This window comes from Peromyscus maniculatus, chromosome 1 (assembly GCF_049852395.1).
Source record: "Peromyscus maniculatus bairdii isolate BWxNUB_F1_BW_parent chromosome 1, HU_Pman_BW_mat_3.1, whole genome shotgun sequence".
Taxonomy (NCBI): Eukaryota; Metazoa; Chordata; class Mammalia; order Rodentia; family Cricetidae; genus Peromyscus; species Peromyscus maniculatus.
Genome location: NC_134852.1, coordinates 79,587,690 through 79,607,704, shown reverse-complemented (window position 1 = coordinate 79,607,704; position 20,015 = coordinate 79,587,690). Strand labels below are relative to the sequence as shown.

Sequence of the window (20,015 nt, the reverse complement as noted above, 5' to 3'; positions counted from 1 at the left end):
CATGTGCTGTAATTTTTTAAATGCATCTTCCTGCCAACCCTTTCTAAATGAAGACTTGGGATGGGGGGGGGGGACACAATGGAATCAAAAACTAAGTCACTTGAACATGTAACACAAGGTTTGCAACCACAAAACAAACACTGTGGACCACTCGGGGTCCGCCACCACTTCCTCCTGCCCTCTCCTGATGTTTGAGACATGTTAGTAGAGATCCAGGAAGACCAGGAATCAAGGCGCAGCCAGACATTCAAGGTGGTCTCAGAACCTGCCCCCTCCAAAAACCAGCAACCTCTATCCCGGCCAGTCAGCTTCCAATCTGTGGTGCATCCTCATCACTGACAGTGGTTCTAAAATTCACACAGCAGGCTGGGAGAGAAGAGCCAATTACATGCCTGACATTCACCTTCACTTACTCAATGCAAGTCATTTCCAAAATGGCAGCTACGAGAACTGGGAGCAGAATTCTCCAGCCACGGGGATTATTTCCCAGCTCAACAAGGGGAACCGTTTGGTGTACTAGCAGACTGCATTCCTGGAATACAGATGTTGGATTCACTAATACCGTCCCCAACAGAAACATGCTGACACTTCTTGAGTTTCACGGAGCGCAGTCGTGGTGTTAACAAAATAGATTCAACTGGCCTCATGACGTTTTTCAAAACCCATCTTCCGTGACTAAGTGTACATAGCAATAAAAACGGAGTCCAGTCAAATTTAACAGTCTAAAATAAACCTGTCCCCAAAACCAGAACTAGCCTGGAGGACGGAGCAGCTTCTGATCAGTGAGCCACAAGGGCCTGGAAATGCAGACAGGAAAGATGGCAGCAGAGCCATGCCAAAGCCGTCACAGCACAGCAAGGACATGTCATGTGACGGGTCCAGGTGGACTGACATGTGTCACGGGGCCTTCACTGTGGAGACCCTGGATCTAACAGCACTAAGGGTGACAAAATAGAAACCAATACACCTGTGCTTCAGAAACCAAAAACTGCCACACAGATCTGTTGTAGAATATTATTTTGAGGTGTGTTACTCTTGTTTATGTTGCATTTGTTTAACTCTGTGAAGCTGTGTTATTGTGCCCGTCTAAAACACCTGTTGGTCTAATAAAGAGTTGAACGGCCAATAGCAAGGCAGGAGAAAGGATAGGCGGGGCTGGCAGGCAGAGAGAACAAATAGAAGGAGAAATCTGGGAGGAAAAAAAGGAGGAGCCAGAGGAGGAGGAGGATGCTAGGGGCCAGCCACCCAGCTACACAGCAAGCCACGGCGTAAAAGTAAAATTTACAGAAGTAAGAACAGGAAAAACACAGAGGCAAAATGTAAACAAAAGTTAAGGAAAGCTGGCAAGAAACAAGCCAAGCTAAGGCCGGGCATTTATCATTAAGAATAAGCCTCCGTGTGTGATTTATTTGGGAGCAGGGTGGCAGGCCCCCCCAAAAGAGCAAAAGTAACCAACAACACAGATCAGCACATCCTCAATTCCTCCCTCCACCCATCACCCATCCACCCCCACGCCCCCACCTCCTGTCCCAGAGCTAAGAGGAGCCAGTGGACCAGGTCTTCGTGAGGGGCATTGCCAAGGCACTGGCACCAATTTCATTTTTCTTTCTCTCCCTCCAAGTGACAGGTGACATGGACCACAAGGAAGATGCTGCTGTTGGATTTTATTCTATGCCTAGCCAAGGTTTCTCAAACAAGTTAAGACAGTGAGGTCCCTAAGTGAACTCCCAATGGCCCAGATTCATCCCAGGCATGAAGGGATCAAATGAATTCAGCTCTCCTTGGCCGAGCTCCCAACTCTGTCCACAGAACCTTGGCCTGAGGGACTGATGAATCCATTTCTGTCCTGACTCCAGGGATTGGCAGCCTGCGGAGAGAGACGGAGCTCAGCTAGCTGCCCTGACACAAGGCACGGAGGTACTAAACCCGACCGTCATGAGGACCCAGAGAAGACAGACCTGCGGGGGAGGGGGGGAGACAGTGTCCCCAGAGGTTGCCACAAACCCTGGATCACTGGGTAAGGCTTCAGCAGGCAGATGAGACAGGCAATCGATGTAGAGCCGAGGTAAGGGGCCCCACAAGTCCAAGGCTGCATCCAGGACAACTGGAGCAGCCGGGCGAAGACTTAAGAGACAGTTGCACACGCCAGTTCAGCCTAGCCGCACGTCATTCGCTCAGTTTCTAACATCTGATGGACTTCAGGACAAGCAGTGAGCAAGGCAGCTGGAAGCGATTCCATGCCTAGCCCTGGGCACCTGGTGTAGGGAGGAGAGTCCAGACTGCAAAGCCAACCAGGCCTCAGATGACAGCTCCTCCATTTACCGATCCTTAGCTCAACAAAGCATCCTCGTTCGCCCCCTGGTTCCATGGCAGGTTCCGTGAGAGGATGTGCCTCACCGAACTGCACTTCCTAGAGTGTTGGGGTTCTCCTGTGCTTTCTAGAAATTCCCTCCACCTGCCCTAAACTCTGCAAAGCAGTGTGAAAAGCCTTTGTTTGGTTCAGCTTTCTGGGAGGCAATCAAAAAATAAAATTAAAATTTAAAAAAAAAGAAAAAAGCTCTGTAACAGGCCATCTCTGCCTGGGAAGCTTGGTATGCAGACAGTCTTCTGCTCTGGTCTGCACAGAGATGTCTGTCTGTCTACCTGTCTGTCTTTCACTGCTTGCTATCTGCCACTCTGTCCATCCCCTTCAGTGGAATGACACCATGCTCCTCACCCTACATTATCCCCGCCACCACCCCTTTCTTTTCTGTCAGAGAGCATCAAGCTGATGAGTGCTCCTGATTAGGGCAGGCACCTCACCTGACCAGCACCCCAAGAAGACTCGTGTGTGCGTGTGTGTGTGTGTGTGTGTGTGTGTGTGTGTGTGTGTGTGTACAGATGAGCAGTGTATCAGTGCTCGTGTACATGTATGTGCATGTGTGTAAGGGGGGAGCTTGTGGTCCATGCCGCCTACCTTATTTTTCAAGACATGCCCTGTCCCTGCACCTGGGGCTCCCTGACTGGACTAGGCTGGTTGGCCAGAGAGCGCCAGGATCCACCTATCTCCCGGTCACCATTACAAACATGCATAGCCATGCCCAGATCTTTAAGTGGGTACTAGGGATAGAACTAAGGTCTTCCAGTGTCTATTTCACTGACAACCATCTCTCCGGTCCCAGTGAGATTTTTAATCCTTGTATCCTGCTAAGATTGCTTCTGAGAGCTAAGTCTTTCTAACTTAAGTATCTTCCAAATTAGTAACCAAATAAAACAACCATTTGGAAAAAGGAAGTTTTCAACAGAATAGGTTAGGTAGTGTTATGGTCCCCTGTCATCTTGAATGGCCAGGCTGTGACAGCCAGAAGCAAGGGCAGATTTTCAGGCCACAGCTGGACTCAGGAAAGAGTGCCGTCTGTGATAAATTAGCAGCATCCATCCGGGGAAGGTGGCTCCCACAGCGCTTTGCCACTCTCCCAACTTTCTCCAGCAGGCGGCGCCAAAGTGGCACACAGTCCCACCATAGGTCATAATTCCTCAGTGTCAGTTTCCCATGAAGCACTCCCACCCAGAGGAGTCACTGAAGGCAGAGCACTAACTCCATCCACTCAAGGGATTAAATCTGAGCTTTCTCCTACGAAGTGCCCAGCTTAGAGAAAGAGAGAAGAGCTGGGCACAACGCAGAATAAAACCTGAGCATGCTCAAGCTCTGAGCAGCTGGAGGGGAGGGAGGAAAACAGGAGTCCTGAAGAACGAGTGGGGCAGTGATGAGCAGGAGGACACTCCAGATGTGAGAAGAGAAAGAACACAGGAGGGCAAAGACAGAGTTGCCACACCAACACCAAAGGTGTAAGAAGGAATAAGGTTAGTTTGGGGTGTGCTCTGGAGATGATGGACAGCCGCTCCGACTCCAAGGAAGGAGGGGAGAGACGCAGTTCAATTCCTGTAGTAAAGCAGTAACAGTTGATGCAACAGCATGCCCAAGCACTCATGCCCTGGCAGGTGTGGCACCTCATGCCGTGGCCACCAAGCTCATTCTGTTTCCCAGGTGCAGCTCAGGGGTTGAGACACCTGCTCAAGGTCGTACGCATGTAAATGGCGCCACTGGGGGAAAAAAAAAAGATGTGGATCTGCTGGGTCCCACTGGTTCCAAGGCCCCCATTGTGACCACGGGTTAAAATAGACAGGAAAACAGTGGTGTGGAGGTGGGGCCAAGCCAGGCAAGAAAGGGGCCAGTGTCCGGTGAGAAAACGGGCCCAGGCACTGTGCGGCAGAGGCTGGGAAGGGAAGAATTCAGCAGTCAGTATCGGTCAAGCTGTTGCCACACTGAGGGAAGTGAGGATCGCGGTACTTCCTCAGCAAATCTGTGCGCCAGACACTGTGCTCACTCAGCACTAGAGACCCAGCAGGACAGCCTGGCCAGGACACGCACTGTGACAAGCACTTCAAGACTGTCTGGGAAGGATGGAGACTATGTTCCAAGATCAAGCTTGAGGCAAGGGATGGTGGCCAGCCGTGGGACAGGGTCCAGCCTTGGAGACCACAGTGGTTGGATCAAGGTATCGGGCTTTGTAATAAGTCACAGAAGAGACCAAGGAAAAGAGGCGAGTGTCCAACCTCACAGGATAGGAGGCTAATCTGGGGAATTGAGACACATCGCTGTAGGCAATTGTTGCGACACATGTCCCGGTGGAGCGCGAACACTGGCCACAGGGGTGGCTGCACATGGATGCAGGCAAGAGGACGCTGGTAAACCTCTACCACCTTGGGTATAAACCATGGCACCCAAAGCTGTGTGTACTTAAAAGTGCTATTTTTAGAAATAAAGTTTGGGGGTTTTTTGTTTTTGTTTGTTTTTGTTTTTGTTTTTGAGACTTAAAGCATAAAGAATGGATTGGGGGTCGGGTGGTGGTGGTGGCGGCGGTGGCGGCGGCGGCGGCGGCGGCGGCGGCGGCGGCGGCGGCGGCGCACGCCTTTAATCCCAGCACTCGGGAGGCAGAGCCAGGCGGATCTCTGTGAGTTCAAGGCCAGCCTGGGCTACCAAGTGAGTTCCAGGAAAGGCGCAAAGCTACACAGAGAAACCCTGTCTCGGAGAAAAAAAAAAAAAAAAAAAACGGATTGGGAAGGGGTGAGTCAGAGGCCCAGAGGGAAGCTAAAGGTGATTGAGCCCTTGAGAGAAGGGCTGACCTCCAACAATCCTGCTGACAAAGCAGAGGTGCTGGGGGAGGGGAGCGGGAGGCAGAAAGGAGCCATTGAGGGTGGGTTTTATCCCAGAGAGCAAAATAGGCAGCCAGCTTGAGCTGAAGGAAATAAGACAACCTTAACCAGGAAGACTCAAGGACCCTGAGGGAACATGAAGTGCCAGTTTCAGACAGCCGAGAGAGCCAGGAATGGAGACACGTGTCCATAATCCCAGCACCCCCTCAGGTTGAGGAAGAAGGACTCCTAGGAAGTGGAGGCCAACCTGGGCTACACGAACAGCAGGCAGCTGAATGCGTAGCCCAGGGTAAGGGAAGCAGAGCTCATGTAAGAGGAAGAAGCATCCTTCATCTGCCCCCCCCCACCCCAAACACACATCTTACCTCCCCAGGCCAGCTGCGAGGGATTCACACACTGCCCCAAGGTCTGGACTTCTTCTCGTCACAACTCAAAGGGCTTCAAGTCCTTCAAGCCCTTCTTAATGTCCCTCAATTGCTCCCCCGCAGTTTAAGTCACCACCGGCCTGTTACACATCTTAGAAATATGTGTGTTGGGGTGGGGTGGGGGGGGAGCACAGTTAAACCAAAGTGACGGGCCATCTCTCCCCAAAGCAAATACATGTGTGGGGGGGGGGAGCGATGAAAAGTTCTGGCAGAGGCCGGCACATAAACACATTCCACTGAGTTGCAGGACTTTTATGCAACATTGACTGTGCTGGTCAATAATTTAAGGGGAGGGGGAAAGGTTGACATAGCAACCGTCACATTGCATTCCTCGGGCTACCATTTCCATACAGATGTTGTCCTTAAAGGACAAGCACTTCCTCAGATGCCCGTGAGCTTGAGCGCCTTTTGTCACGGAGAAAAACATCTGGCTGGCAGTCCATTCCCAGCAGCCCCTCTGGGCTCCTCGGGCTTTCCTTGCCTCACGCAAGTTTGTTTTCATGGGTCTAGATTTGAACTCAAGGAAGAGGGGGTGGAGGAAGGGGGCGGTCCTTGGATCCTGAAGTACAGTTGAACTAGGAGATACCAGGACAAGAAAAAAAAAAAGTCTAGTCTGTCAAGGAAAGGAACATTAGAATTGCCCACATAGACCACAGCAAATTCACGATATTTCCCAAAGCTGCAGAAAGCACAGAGATGCAGACAGACACCCCAGTGGCACGGATAGAAACCTCCCATAAGCCTAGAGGCAAACTCGTCTCTGCCCTTCAGGACAAAGACCCCCATGCTGGACACTGTAAATATTTTCCTTGGCCTCCATGGTTTCCAAACACCGTGAATTCCTTGGTATGAATGACATGCCCTCCTGGGATGCTCTTTCCCTCTGTTTAAATCCATCTCACAGTAAGTAACATAAATTAACAGGGAAGAGACAGAAGAGCCCAAACCATGGCTAACCAGTGTTCCCAAAACACACTGTTGGCACTGTGAGTGATCCCCAATCTGCTTCCTTCACAGACCGATGGAAACAAGATTCTGGGGTTTATATGCATCCATGGCCACAGGACATCTTAGCTGCCCAAAGAAGTGGGTCCCTAAGTGGAAGCTGAGTTTCCAACCAGAGCCCACCCCTTGCTACCCGCTTAAGTGGGCTCTTCCAGTGCTCAAGGTGTACCCCAGGATGGTATCTACCTTTGTATGATACAAAATGCATGCACCAGCTATAACAAACAAATGCTAGGTCTCCTGGGTCCCAGATGCCAACAGAGTGTTGGCCAGGGGACCCTGAAGGAGATAGCCTACTCTACATCTCTGTTTTGGAGTCTGGGAGGGGGTGGAGTTAATATTCCCAAGCCAGAACAACTGTAGTTTTTCCTTCACCGACTCTGCTACAAGGACGAGCCTCCCAAAGGCGTCACCCATGAGTTTACTAGAGGCACATGAGCCATTTATCTGGAGAACTGCTTAGACGGGCTCATTCTGCTAAAGAGAGCTGGGGTGGTCCCGTCCCATCCTTCCTACCTCCCTTCAAGAAATCCACAGCTCTACCCACTCTGTACCCAGACTCCATCCCTAAGCCGTCCTCATAGTCGAGACAGCCTGCTCAGGAGTAAGGGGTGCCTCAGCAAGGGCATTCTCTTCTGAGACACGCCTCCAAGCCCCTCAGGGGGGCAGCTCTCCTCGCCTGATCCTCCACTTCGGCCAGCCTGGTCCTCCACCTGCCCCAAAGGCAACACAGAGGTCTGCTCTCAGTGTCGCAATATTCCTTGGACCGAGGCAGCCCCTCCGAGGGCTGTCTACACAGAGGCTCTGTTTTCATCTGAACGTTTGCCTTGGCACTTGCTGTCACTGCGGGCTATAATGGACATGTTTTTCCAGGAAAAAAAATCATCATTTTTCAATCCCCTGCTTGTTTTTCTCAGGGTGCACATGACGCGCCATCACCAAACACTGTAAATAAATTACCAGCAATCTGAAGAGTGAACGTTACGCTTGGTCACAGAATGTCCTGGGAGCCAAGCGGAAAGGCAGACGTTCTCATGAGGGAAGTCAATGTGTAGCCACAGCTGTTTACGCTGTCACCTCAGCCTCCTGGCTCTTTCTGAGCCTGGGCCACAACTGTGTGTCACAGCTCCCTGGGAGGAAGGCTCGGGAGCACGTGTCAGGCATCCTCTCTGGAGGATACATACCCTTCAGAGCCAGATCTGAGGGGCCCTTCCTGCCTTCACGGTGCTTATGATTTACCCAAAGAAAATCAGCCCCAAGGAATGACCAGGGCCGTGGGCAGTGATATAAACAGAGCTTCCAACTGAGGTGACCCACCCTGAAGGGACACCGACAGCAGGAGTCCCACTCAGGAGAGCGTCCAGGTCCAGCTCCCTCTGCCCACAGCACACCTGGCGCCAGGCTACCATTGCAGTCTTACAGACCATGCAGGAAAATCCCCAGTTGATCCCAGCTGACACCGTTTCTCCTAAATAACAAAGCTTGGTTAGTGTCAGCACATGGCCAGGCCCAAAGCCCCTTATCCTCATCTCCCAGCTCCCGCGCTCCCCCCCCCCCAGGCTCTCTTTCCTACTGCTTCCCCTAAATGTGCCAGCCCAGCCCATTGCACCCCTGACCCGGCTACTGGCAGCCTCCAGGGATGAACATTCTGGTCCCTGACCAAAGTCAACTTTCCTTCCAACCACCCAAATGGCAATCTGCTGGGCACTGTAGAGTCAGAGCCTGGACCCTTGCCTCCAGCCCAAGTCCCACCCAACTCTCAACAATATCACCAGGCATCTTTCAAACTCTGTGCCCCCCTCCCCGTCCCATCCATCATGGCCTCCAGGACAAGTAATGACCAATAACATAACAGGAGAAATACAAAGAGAAACTTGGATTTCTTCAAAAACAAGGCGGGGGGTGGGGGTGGGGGGACTGGTAAGATTTCACAGCTGGATTCTCCAGGGTGGGGAGGCTGCTTTGGAGCAAGCCCAGGACTGTCAGCTGCCAGAGGCACAAGTCCCTGAGCCCTGTAGGTCACAGGAGCCAGTGGCCTGTGTGAGCATGAGGAGAAGCAGATGCCACCATTGAGCCTGGCACCAGGAGACAGAGACAGAAAGCCAGGGAAGCAGCCATGGGCATCTTCTCAGGGTTCACACTCCTTCTTTTAGCCCAGCTTCTACCTTCCTGCCAAGAACCGCTCACAGCTCTCCCTTTAGCAGAGCAATGCCATCTCATTCCAGAAACTTCTGTAGTACTCTGGTACTGTGTCTCTGTCACATGACTCAGTTACAGAGTGTCATCGTTTACCGGCCTCTAGATAGTCTTTGCCGGCCTGCTGGCTGACATCTCACCACTTTGTTTTATTAAATAAAGAAAGAAAATAAAAAGTATATCAAACAAACATTGTCAGAAGAGAGCTAAAAAGAAAAACCCTGACAAGGCCATCAGCAAGTTTCTTAAGGAGGGCAACAGTGATGTGGCCCAGCAGTTCCCAGAGAGGCCCGCCATCTGAAAGCGTCCTCTATCACAAGGATGTAGGTGACTATGTAAAGGAGGGGAGGTTGTGTCCCATAGGGAAGGACCAATCCCCAGGCCCCCAAAGACTCTGTATGACCCTAGTGGGGAGGGCCAGAACACTGCATAAGCTAGGTAAGTGCTCAAGAGACCCCTAAGGGGAGATGGGGACAGGAACAGGACCACCCCCCAGAAGCTCACAGGCCAGCGAGCCCGGCAGACACAGAGACCCTGTCTCAAACAAGGTGGGCGATAAAGACTGACTGACACCCAAGGCTGTCCCCTGACCTCCACAAATGTGTTGTCACACACGGAGAGAGAGACAGACAGACAGACACAGAGAAAAAGAGAAAGGAGGGATAGAGGGTAGAGTGGAAGGAAGGAAGGGAAGAAAGGAGGGAAAGGAAAGAAGGGAGGGAGGGAGGGAGGAAGGGAGGGAGGGAGGAAGGGAGGAAGGGAGGCAGGCAGGCAGGCAGGCAGGCAGGCAGGCAGGCTGGCTGGCTGACTGGCTGCAGCTGTGGAGAACAGAACTCAAAAAACAAATGCCAGATACTTGATGGTCACAGAGGGCCATCCTCACGGCAAAGGCAAATGGCTCTAGACTCATGGAATTTACCCACAGCTGCCAGAACCTATGACTATGGTCCTGGGATTGAAACCTACTCTTCCCAAGAGCACGCAAAAAGTCGGGAATGGACTAGAAAGAGCAGATGACGCAGTGCCTTGAGACGCCACGAGGCATGTCCTTAAGAGGCCACATGCAGAGCCTGCATGATCCACTTTTGCGGAAGAAACACCACAGAAGCAACAACCAGAGGATGAAGAGCAAGAAAAAGGCGACCCCAAACTTGGGGAAGAGCCATCCTTGAAGAGGCCACACCCACCAGCCTGGATGGCCCAAATGTGGAGGCGCCAGGTCAGAAAGGAGACACATGTGTGGTCACATCGGCATGTTACAGTGGCCTGAGCCACCCCAGGGTGCAGGGACCAAAGCTCCCCAGACACAGTGATTGACTGGTCTGTATACACCTGTCCTCTTAGCACCCTGGCTATGAACAAGGCATCACTGCTGGACAGATCGAAGTCTTACGAAGATCCATCTCACCCTAGCTCAGAACATCTGGCTAGAAGCCTGCTCCTTCTTGTTTTAAAGTGGGATCAATAGTTAGTCGAGCAAGAAAGGCTTGTTCTCAGGAAGTGGAAATAAAATATTTAGAATTGAATGTTGATATATGTGAAACAGAGATAAGTTAGTATGTTCAGAATTGAAACAGAATTATTCCAAGATGATCCATTTTCTCCTTCTGAAAGGCAGCCACAGTGCCTAAAACCCACAGGATTTCAGCATACCTTCAAAGGCCACCTTCTGGTTGTTTATTATCTGTGTATGTGTGAATGAGAGAGAGTGTGTGTGTGAGTGTATATATGAGTCTGTGTGTGTGTGTGTGTGGTGTAAGTGAATGAGTATGTGTGGTGTGAGTGTATGAGTGTAGTGTGAATGTGCATGTGTAGAGAAAGTGAGTAAGTATATATATGGTGTGTGTGTGTGTGTGTGTGTGTGTGTGTGTGTGTATGTGTGTGTGTGTGTGTGTGTGTGTGTGTGTGTGTGTGTGTGTGTAGTCAGAAGTCAGAAGAGGGCATCAGATCCCTTGGAACTGGAGTTAAAGCGGTATGTGAGACACCTGGCTTGTTCTATGCTAGGATTCAAATTCTGGTAAATGCTCTCAACTGTTGAGCCATCTCCCCAGCTCCCACCAGGAGCCTTGGACCCCCACATGCCTTATCTGCACCCTGGTTTCCTCAGGCAATGCTCCACTCCTCCCTTCATCCCCTATTACACTCCGTGGACAAACACCATTTGCTTCAGGCAGGGCCTGACTGGCAAAGGAGGTCATTGCAAACACTATCTCCTCCTTTCCGGCAGCATGAGATCCCAGCTGGCGTCTCCCCTCACAGGAATGCCTATCTTTTTTACCCTTGTGGTCCCCCAGCCTACCCCTCATCAGCTGGTGTTTCAGATCAAGTATATGACATTTACCCAACAGGCACTTTGGGGTGTGTAGAAGAACAACCTTACTCTTAGTGAAGTTCAAAGTCAAGCTAGACTGCCTGTGGTGTGGCAGGCAGAGTCTGTTGGAGACACAATTCCCACTCATAGGGGCTGGCCAGAAATTAACACATGAGCCTCGCCCTCCGAAATCATGTGTTTCTCTCACACAATGAAAACGCGGGCGAAGGTGAAGAGTACGAACCAAGGCTTGCTGCTCTCCGCTGGGACAGTCCCAAAGCATCATGGTTTCTGCCACAAGTCATTCGGTTTACACAAATACCCCGGGAAGTATAAGATGTTCTCTGTTTTGTAAATGGTGACCCTGATGCTCAGAGAAGCCAAACAGCCCAGCTGACACCTGCAGGCAGTTGGCTGAACCAAGACTTCATGTCGCCTCCTTTCACACCCAGGTCCATATTTGTCCTACTGCATGTGCGGGACACAGGAAATAATGAGAAAAGCAAAGGTCACCACTGGTGGCAGTCATGGAAGGGTGGGGAGTTCGCCTTTCCTTTGGCACGAGGACTTACTTTCTAATATTCATAAACACTTGAGATCAATTAATAATTAAAAAATAAGGGAACTCAAGCATGAAGAAGTGTATAAAGGCCCCTCGGAAGCTGAGGCCACATAGGAAGCGGGGCGGCTGAGTGCCTTTGCCTACTTCTCCTTAGGGAAAAGAAACCCGCCGCTCTGTAGAAAATCGGAATCAAGAGGAGCGGCAGAGACAAGAGTGCCTGCTTCTGAAGCCACCCTTGTGTGGAATGCATTTGCAATTTCCTACAGGGGAAACGGAGGAAGGCTTCATCCCTCACGTCTGAGCAGGATGCCATAAGCATCAACTGCTTGCCACTGGGGAACCCGTCCTTCCAGGATGTTTCTCATTTGCTTACAGACTTATCGGAAGTCACCGTAATGGAGTCAACCAGCTTATCAATAATTAACTCACACCCAGTTATCAATAATTAACTCATACACAGGGCCGATCAAACAGCTTCTGGTCCCTTTAGCTTCCATTTGCACATGCGTCTGCCTTCACCAGAACGTAAAGATAAGGGCACCGCAGCCAGCAACTCCCTTCTCCATAGACACAACACAGCTTAGCACAGGGCCAAACGACACACTGGGTATAGCTGTGAAGAATCCTTGTACGACAGGGTCTGCCCGTCTCAAGTCCTAAGATGTACACCCTGTGAAAATCTCGAGACGCCTTCTAAAGAGGGGGTTAGAGTGCATGCGGCTGCGTCCAGAACATGAGTGCTTGTCTGAAATCACAAACAATCTCCGCCAGCAGCGAGAGATGAGCCCACAGCAGCAGGATGTCACTCGGAAACTTTATTTAAAAGCGCTCTCATATACGAGCATGGGACCACAGTGAGATTTCTTAGCACTTACGAACATGTATTAGCGTATACTCTTTAAAAACAGCAGAAATTGAGTACAGTTCAAATGGGAAACAGATCTCTAAGAATCCATCAGATGTTTACATCATGCGGACTGTCTTTAAAGACCTATAACCAGATTCTTGTTCAGTGTCTAAATGTCTGTTTAGACATTTTCCTAAAATGAGTCTTTTAAGAGGTTTTCATAATCTGTGCATCGAAGGACTCCTCTTCTCCCCTGGTAGGAGGGTTGCAAACTCAAGGTAGTATCAAAAGCCTGAGATCATCACAGACCCTCTCTTCAGGGCAGTCACGGCTCGGCTGGATAGAGAGAGAGAGGAGGCAACCTCACTGGAGTCAGAGAGTTCTCACACAGCCTCTGCCGGCCTTGGCTCAATAAGAAGGGGTTCTCCCACCATACCCCCAACACCCAGACAGCTAGCTAAGCACACTTCTGTTCCACATTTAGCAAGAAGAGAAGCATGAAGAATGTCTTACATACTTTTCAACAGTTTGCCCCCAAAAGATGTCACCTTGGACCTGGTGACACCCAGCATAAGCATAAACTCTGGGCAGACAGTCAGGTGACAAGCAAAAATATTTCTCCAGGGGACATGGAGAACTGGAGCAGGCCTCCTTTGCAAATAATAGTTAAAAGACCTAGAATCCCAAAATGTCAGCATTTAAGGAGGCCTAACTAGTTAAAAAGTTTATTACCAGTGCCCTAGTATTATTACGTCTTACTGGAAAGCAATACTTGGCATTATAAGAAACAAACAAAAAAAACAAACAAACAAGAAAAATGCCATGTAGGGTTGTTTGCTGTGAGCTGAGAGGTAAGGCACCTCCTACCAGCTCACTGGTGCTCTGGGTTCAGGCAGACCAACCAGCTAGTCCTCCCTACCACAGGCTGCCCACTGCCAGTGCCCCCCAGCCTCTGCCTAAGATGTAACTGACCACGTTTATGCCTCTCGCCAGAGGACTCACTCCCTGGAGCTGTCACAAAAGCTCTCTCAAATAGTTTCTCTGTAAATGCAGGGGAAGATAAATGAGTCACAGACCCCATGACCATCGCCACCAGAAACAAAACCCCCACCCAGTTGTCACTTGGCAAAAATTGAGCCCTCCCATACTCTAGCTGGAGCCCTGTAGCAAGGCGCTTGACCACTCTAAGGCCATCATTGGCTGCATCTGGTGATGAGAATGGTCCCTTCATTCCACGGGGTCAAGGTGATGCCCCAATAGTGTCCTACCCAGTGCCCACAGCTCTGTAAACTGCTGTTAATGGGGCTAGCAAGGGGGAGCCCCCAAAGAAGCTCTAGGCAGGGACTGTGGTGGGAGACATGCAGAATGACCCCCATCTCAATGAAGAGAAGACGGTACCCTTGAAAACAAGCCAGTCTGCCTTCACAGTCTTCCAAATTCAACAATGGACATTGCCTCCGTTCGCTAAGTATTTGCCCTCCGTGTATTGCATACCACAAAAATCAAGATCCCAGTTTTCAAAACCCAGGCTTGTACATGGGCCTCAGTCATGGTGCTCGCCTAGCATGGGCCAGGCCCTGGCTTTCAGCCTCAGCACTTCATGCACACACACACAAACACACACTCCACATCCACGAATAACTACCAACCATGGGGCTAGAGAAATGACTGAGTGGTTAAGAGCACTAGCTGCTCTTCCATAGGTCCCAGGTTCAATTCCTAGTACCCACATGGCAGCTCACAACTGTAACTCCAGTTCCAGGACATCCGACACCTCACACAGACATACGTGCAGACAAAACACCAATGTGCATTAAATAAATAAACAAACAAACAAACAAACGGATGGATGGATGGATAAAGAAATAAATAAACAAAACGAATAACTAACCAACCTGTCTTTGTGTCCTGGGGATTAACCAAAACCAGTATTTTATGTCGAGGTTCGTCACGGTACATAGTGCAATAATGAAGGAACGGAGTTTCAAGTCTGACCTAAAGAAAAGAATAAACGAATTACTGTTCTGCCCTCTCGCTGCATTAGGACACAGGAAACAGCTGGGCAACTTCTTAGCACGATGCTCACCGAAAGGACCCTGTTAGCGGAGGTCACTTAGCAGGATGCAGGGAATACACAAACGGAAGCCTTCGTCACCTTCCCCCAGCAAGCCTTCCCATCCCAAGATCACCTGTCCATCAACCGGCGGATTGGACCCCTGTTCTACTCCCGAACGCCCTCAGCACTTCTCTCCCTTCTCTGTGGCTCCTGCTCTTGCAGCCCTCCTGGACCTCCCTGAGCCTCGACCTGCAAGGCTGCCAGCCTCACTCCGCCCCACGCAAGCAACTCTGCTGTTACCCTCCTCTAGTCTGGAGCCCTGGTAGCCACTCAGCAGAAGAAGCCCAGGTTGGGCCTGCCTCCCCTGCTGCTCCTGCTGTCTGCGAGCCTGGCTCCAGCTCCGAAAGCAGCCGTTAAAATGTGTAGTGTATCCGAGCCCTCCAGACTCAGCCCTCTCCATTCGGCCCCACGGTGGAGAGACTTGGTTTTTGCTAATAATCGAGAGGAACCAGACTGTCACTAAGGGCCACATCCGAAGCCCTCTTTGCAGTCACCCAGCCCTCTGCTCCCAGCTTCTAACACAGAAAGGTCAATGCATTCCATTACCGGCACTGTTTTGAAAACTGAGAATATAGGAAAATTAGAAAAGAATGTGCGGCTGAGCTAGGCAGGCAGGTTCTTGTAAAAAGTTTACAGCAGGCCACCACCATTACAGAGGACTGTTTCCTGGCAAATCCTGGGGCTGGCAAACATCTTGGTAGCTCCCTGTTTGGGAGTGACTTTAATGAAGGGTCCTCAAAGGGCTCGTGCACAGGGGTGGCTGTTATGAGGCCATTAAACACCAAGCTTGCAAAACATCACAGCAGCCTGGAAAGACGCTTCTTGTAGACACATTGTGTTCAAGGAGGAATCTTACCCCGGGTTTTGTTTGTTTGTTTTGTTTGTTGTTGTTGTTTGTTTGTTTTCGAGACAGGGTTTCTCTGTGTAGCTTTAGAGCCTGTCCTGGAACTCACTATGTAGCCCAAGCTGGCCTCGAACTCACAGAGATCTGCCTGGCTCTGCCTTCCGAGTGCTGGGATTAAGGAGTGCGCCACCACTTCCCGGCTTACCCAGGTTTTTAAAAGCAGGCCAGAGTCACAGTGCTTAGAAAGATGGAGCAGGAAGACTGTAAGTTTGAAGCCAGTCTGGGGTACACAGCAAGGTTCTGGCTCAAATAAAAAAAAAAAATTAAAAAAAGGCAGAAAATAAAAATAAAAAAGAAACCCAGGAACACATCAACATGTTTACAGCAGTTAACCACACATGGCCGCGCTTCCTCAGCCCTCTCTTGTAGCCCTTAAATATCACACAATGGACGTACACTGTTTTACACCAGAGAAATCAGCAAGTATTGTGTTTTAAATGCGACAGGGTAATGTCAAGACTAGAGAAAAGAGTTAATTGTGAAAAGTCAAGACATGATACCTCCCCAAACCACTTCCTCATCTTTCCTTTTAGTCTAGAATCTTTGAATACACAAAGGCCTGATTAGTCCTGGGCACACTGGGAGAGAGTCTGAGCCCCTCCTGGGGAGCCCGGTTCAGTGTGCTCAATGGTGAGCCCCTGCTTCCCACCTCACTGGTAAAATATGATGGGGTTTGCCTTACTTCCTCTAGAAAGGTGGGAAGCAAGAAGTCCCCGGTCATGTTGGCACGTCATATTAAAACAACTTCACGTCAGCAACTGTTCTGCTTTCTGTTTTTGTTAATAACCTCAGCTTTCTCCCTTCACTGAGCATACCCCATGTCGGGGTGTTGATTTTTAAGTTATTCATAAATATGCATATAACAACAGCAGATTGTGGGAGCTGAGTCCTAAAGAACCTGGGGGCAGCACCCCCGCCCCGGGGTGGGGGGTGAGGAGGCAGGCCCCCCTCCCATCTCTCATGCTCCAGCTTGGCACCAGCACCCATCCGAGCAGGCAGTGTCTGATGGAGCCGCATGTCCTTCTGCTATCACGCCACTAGGGGGCATTAAAAGCATGTGAGGACAGCAAGCCTCCGCGGCAGCTCAGCAACTTGAGGACGGGCAGGGGAGGGGTGTTCTTCCTCGCCTGTAAGCGCCCACCTCCAAAATCCCAGGGAAGCCAGGGTCTATACTGCACAAGCCACTCTTTTTTTTTATTAACTCAGGGACAAGACTGCTTCCTCTACCAACTCTGCCTGTCAGGTCACAACCATTTCTAGTGAAATCAACACCTAAAACAGACGATACAGGTATTGCCCATGATACCCAGGGGGAGGGACGGGGGATCTTAAAACAGTGTGTGGTGGGGAGCACGGCCATTAAAGTGTCCTCCTTGTAAGCACGAGGGGCCGAGTCTGCTCCCCCATAACACACATCAAAAGACAGGTGCAATGCAGCACAGTGTTCTTGTAAGCCCCGGTATTGGGGAGGCAGAGGCAGGCAGATCCCCAGTCTTGCTGGCCTGTCAGCCTAGCCATTATGAGCTTCAAGCCAGTGAGAGACCTCGTCTCAAAATACAAGGCAGATTGTGTTTTGTATGCGATTGTACGCTAAGGTTGTCCCCTGGCGTCTACACATATGTGCACACATTGACGTTCATGCATATGTGCCTGCATATGTATGTGCACACACGCACGTATGCATGCATGCACACACGCATGCACGCACCCCAATGCACACAACACATTATTTTACAATTTTGCCCCAACCCCAACAAATAAAGTTTCCAGGTCCCTGTGTCCCCTTGCAGTAACCTATTCACAATGCACAGAATCTCATCGACGCCGAAAGTTCTAAGTGACACACAGCGTGTTCCCACAAATCACGTATCAGAACTGACCCAAACCTTAGAGAGGAGAGAAGAGCCTCTCCCCTCCGTCAACATAAAGAAACTGAGGCCCAGCCGGGCCTCACATGCAGTATCTCACTTCACCCTCACGCGAGCCCAACGAGGACAGTGACGGCAATGCTCTGAGTTTGGTATGAGAACACCAAGACCAGAGAGGAGAAGGCAGGTGCTTGAGTCCACAGCACTCACAAGTGGCAGGCATGGGATTCCCACAGGCATTCTGGCCCACGGCCTACCATGACCACACTCCCACCCAGGACTCCAGAATCCCAGCAAAGGGGACCTTCTCCATCAAACTGGAATCACTTCAGCAGTCCCTCCAGAAGTTTCTTTTTTTGTTGTTTGTTTGTTGGTCTTTGTTCTAAATCTGGATACCCTTTCCATAACGCCCCACTTTCTGACTTAGGTTGGGCAGCGTGCCCCTCCAAAGAAAGCCAGACATACCTGCTCCCCAGTGGCGAGGGAGAAAACCTCGGCTGATCCTCCTTCCCTGAGCAAATCATAGTAAACCTGTGCTGCTGACTGATGGCCCTCGGGGTCATCCTCCAGGATATCCACCGGGTAAGCCTCTGTAGGAGGAAAGGGCAGGATAGAGTTAGTTGTACTCTGTCACTAAGAGAAAAGTTAACAGTTCAAGCTTTTTAAGGAATAGTTTATTTTCATAGTAGTCCAGGCTGGGGAGATGGCTCAGGAAAGGGCTTCCCGTGCATACATGAGGACCTGAGTTCCAGCCCCAGACCCCACATATCTGGGCAGTGGTGGACTATGTTCCCAGCACTCGGGAGGCAGGGGCAGGTGAATCTCTGAGTTCCAGGCCAGCCCGGTCTACAGAGCAAGTTCTAGGACAGCCAGGGTTATACAGAGAAATCCTACCTTAAAAAAAAAAAAAAAAAAAGCTTTCAATCCCAGCCTTGGGGAGGCGGAGACAGACCCCTGAGACTTTCTGGTCAGGCAGCTTTGCTTAATCAATAGTTCCAGGCCCATGAGAGTCCTTGTCTTCAAAAAACAAAGCAGACAATAAATGACACCTGAGGTTGACCTGGTTAAATATCATATATCAGCACGCACATACACAAACACACACCCACATACACATACAAACACATAAAGAAAAAAAAATTAATCAATCAAAATTATGCTCGCCTATCCCCTCCTAGACGATTTAAAAGCCCCGGCCATACACTCATCAACTGAGTGATTTCCCATCCTTCACTGTGGTCCACTCAGGGGCCTGAACACAAGCAGGTTCCCTCGAAGGCAGAGAAGGGCTGGCTGGAACTTCAACGTCTTTGTCACAAGCAACTTGAGTTACTCTTTTTCTAGATTACAGTTGCTATACGAGCCCCCAGGAGTCTCCTCTTTCTCTCTTTCCCCGGGCGCTGGGAGCGCAGTGACTTGTGGGAATGAAAGAGCACATCCTCACCATCACGGGCAGGGAAGCTAATCTAAGGTATTAGGCAGCCGTCCTCAGCATCTCTTTCCTCTCCCACCTCTGACAGAAACAGAGCCCCTGGAATCATCATACAGTTTGGCAACATCCAGTTCTTGGAATCAGGAATCAGTTGCCCCTTCAGCAGTGGGCAAAGATGCAACCTGCCTCTGGCTGACGCGTCCCCGAGTGCATAGGGACCCAGAGCTTATTCCGTGGACCCCATCCTATCTCTGCCTTTGATTTGCCACCTCCTATGAGGGAAGCAGGCTACCCTAGTGGCAGCTGCCTGCCCCTTCCCCAGCAACTCTTTATCCACCTATCTCCTTCTCACAGAGGTTAATCTGGACATGCCATCCACCTCTGAGCTCCGGTGGCATCTCGGGCTCCCGAGATTCTTCTCTCTGGAGAACCATTGTTTCTGGGAGCCGCTCTCAGGATCCAAAATGCTGTTGATAGCAAAAAAAGTTTAAGCCTTCAGCTCACTCAGCTTGCCCAGGAGGAATTTTTACCTCTGCCAATCAGCTCCCAATGGGAGAACTCAAAGGTGTACAAGCTGCCAAGTTGAATGCACTGGGACCTGGTTGCATGCACCCAACCTCTCAGGTCTGCTTTCCAGAGTGCAAATGTCGTGGATACACAGATTGCCCAGGGCTGAGTGGAAACAGACAGCCTCCCTTTGGAAGACTCTACATCTATGGATCCAACCAATCACAGACTGAACATGGGGGAGGGAGGAACAACAGAACACGGACAGACATCCTTCCCAAGACTCCCTAAGGAATAAAGGATAACAACTGCTTCCATGGCATTTCCCTGTATTAGGGATTGCAAGGGTATCCAGGAAAACATGCATAGGCTGCACACAAATATGCCATTTTGCAAGAAGCTTGAGCGCAGGTAGATTTGTGTGTCTAAAGGTGGTCTTTGAACCATTCCCCAGTGGATACGGAAGAAAAACTGGATATCCTTCCACTAGCTGATTTTTTTATAAAGCATTTGAGTGTAAAACACACACACACACACACACACACACACACACACACAATGTTCTTAAAAGTGCACTGTCAGAAATATTTAAAGTAGAGTCATCAAGGGTTGATGGTCTACTTGCAGCAATGACTAAGAGAATGGA

The 20,015-nt window shown here is 50.3% G+C and overlaps 1 protein-coding gene and 1 long non-coding RNA gene across 13 annotated transcripts in view; both read right to left on the bottom strand.

Annotated features, from left to right (window-relative positions):
* Window positions 1-20,015, bottom strand: part of LOC102919504 (protein FAM169B) — a 79,142-nt gene that overhangs the window by 39,202 nt on the left and 19,925 nt on the right. For all 12 annotated transcript variants that reach the window (XM_076544879.1, XM_076544889.1, XM_042277882.2 and 9 more), the window contains 2 exons: window positions 17,896-18,020; window positions 14,438-14,537 (listed from right to left, as the gene is read on the bottom strand). In XM_076544879.1, the coding sequence (XP_076400994.1) occupies window positions 14,438-14,501 (64 nt within the window). In that variant the 5' untranslated portion in view covers window positions 14,502-14,537; window positions 17,896-18,020. The remainder of the gene's footprint in view (window positions 1-14,437; window positions 14,538-17,895; window positions 18,021-20,015) is intronic.
* LOC121829481 (uncharacterized) lies at window positions 1,648-7,995 on the bottom strand. Its single transcript, XR_006072359.2, has 2 exons — window positions 5,562-7,995; window positions 1,648-1,867 (listed from the first exon to the last, which is right to left on the bottom strand). It is a non-coding gene; the product is annotated as an uncharacterized LOC121829481 (long non-coding RNA).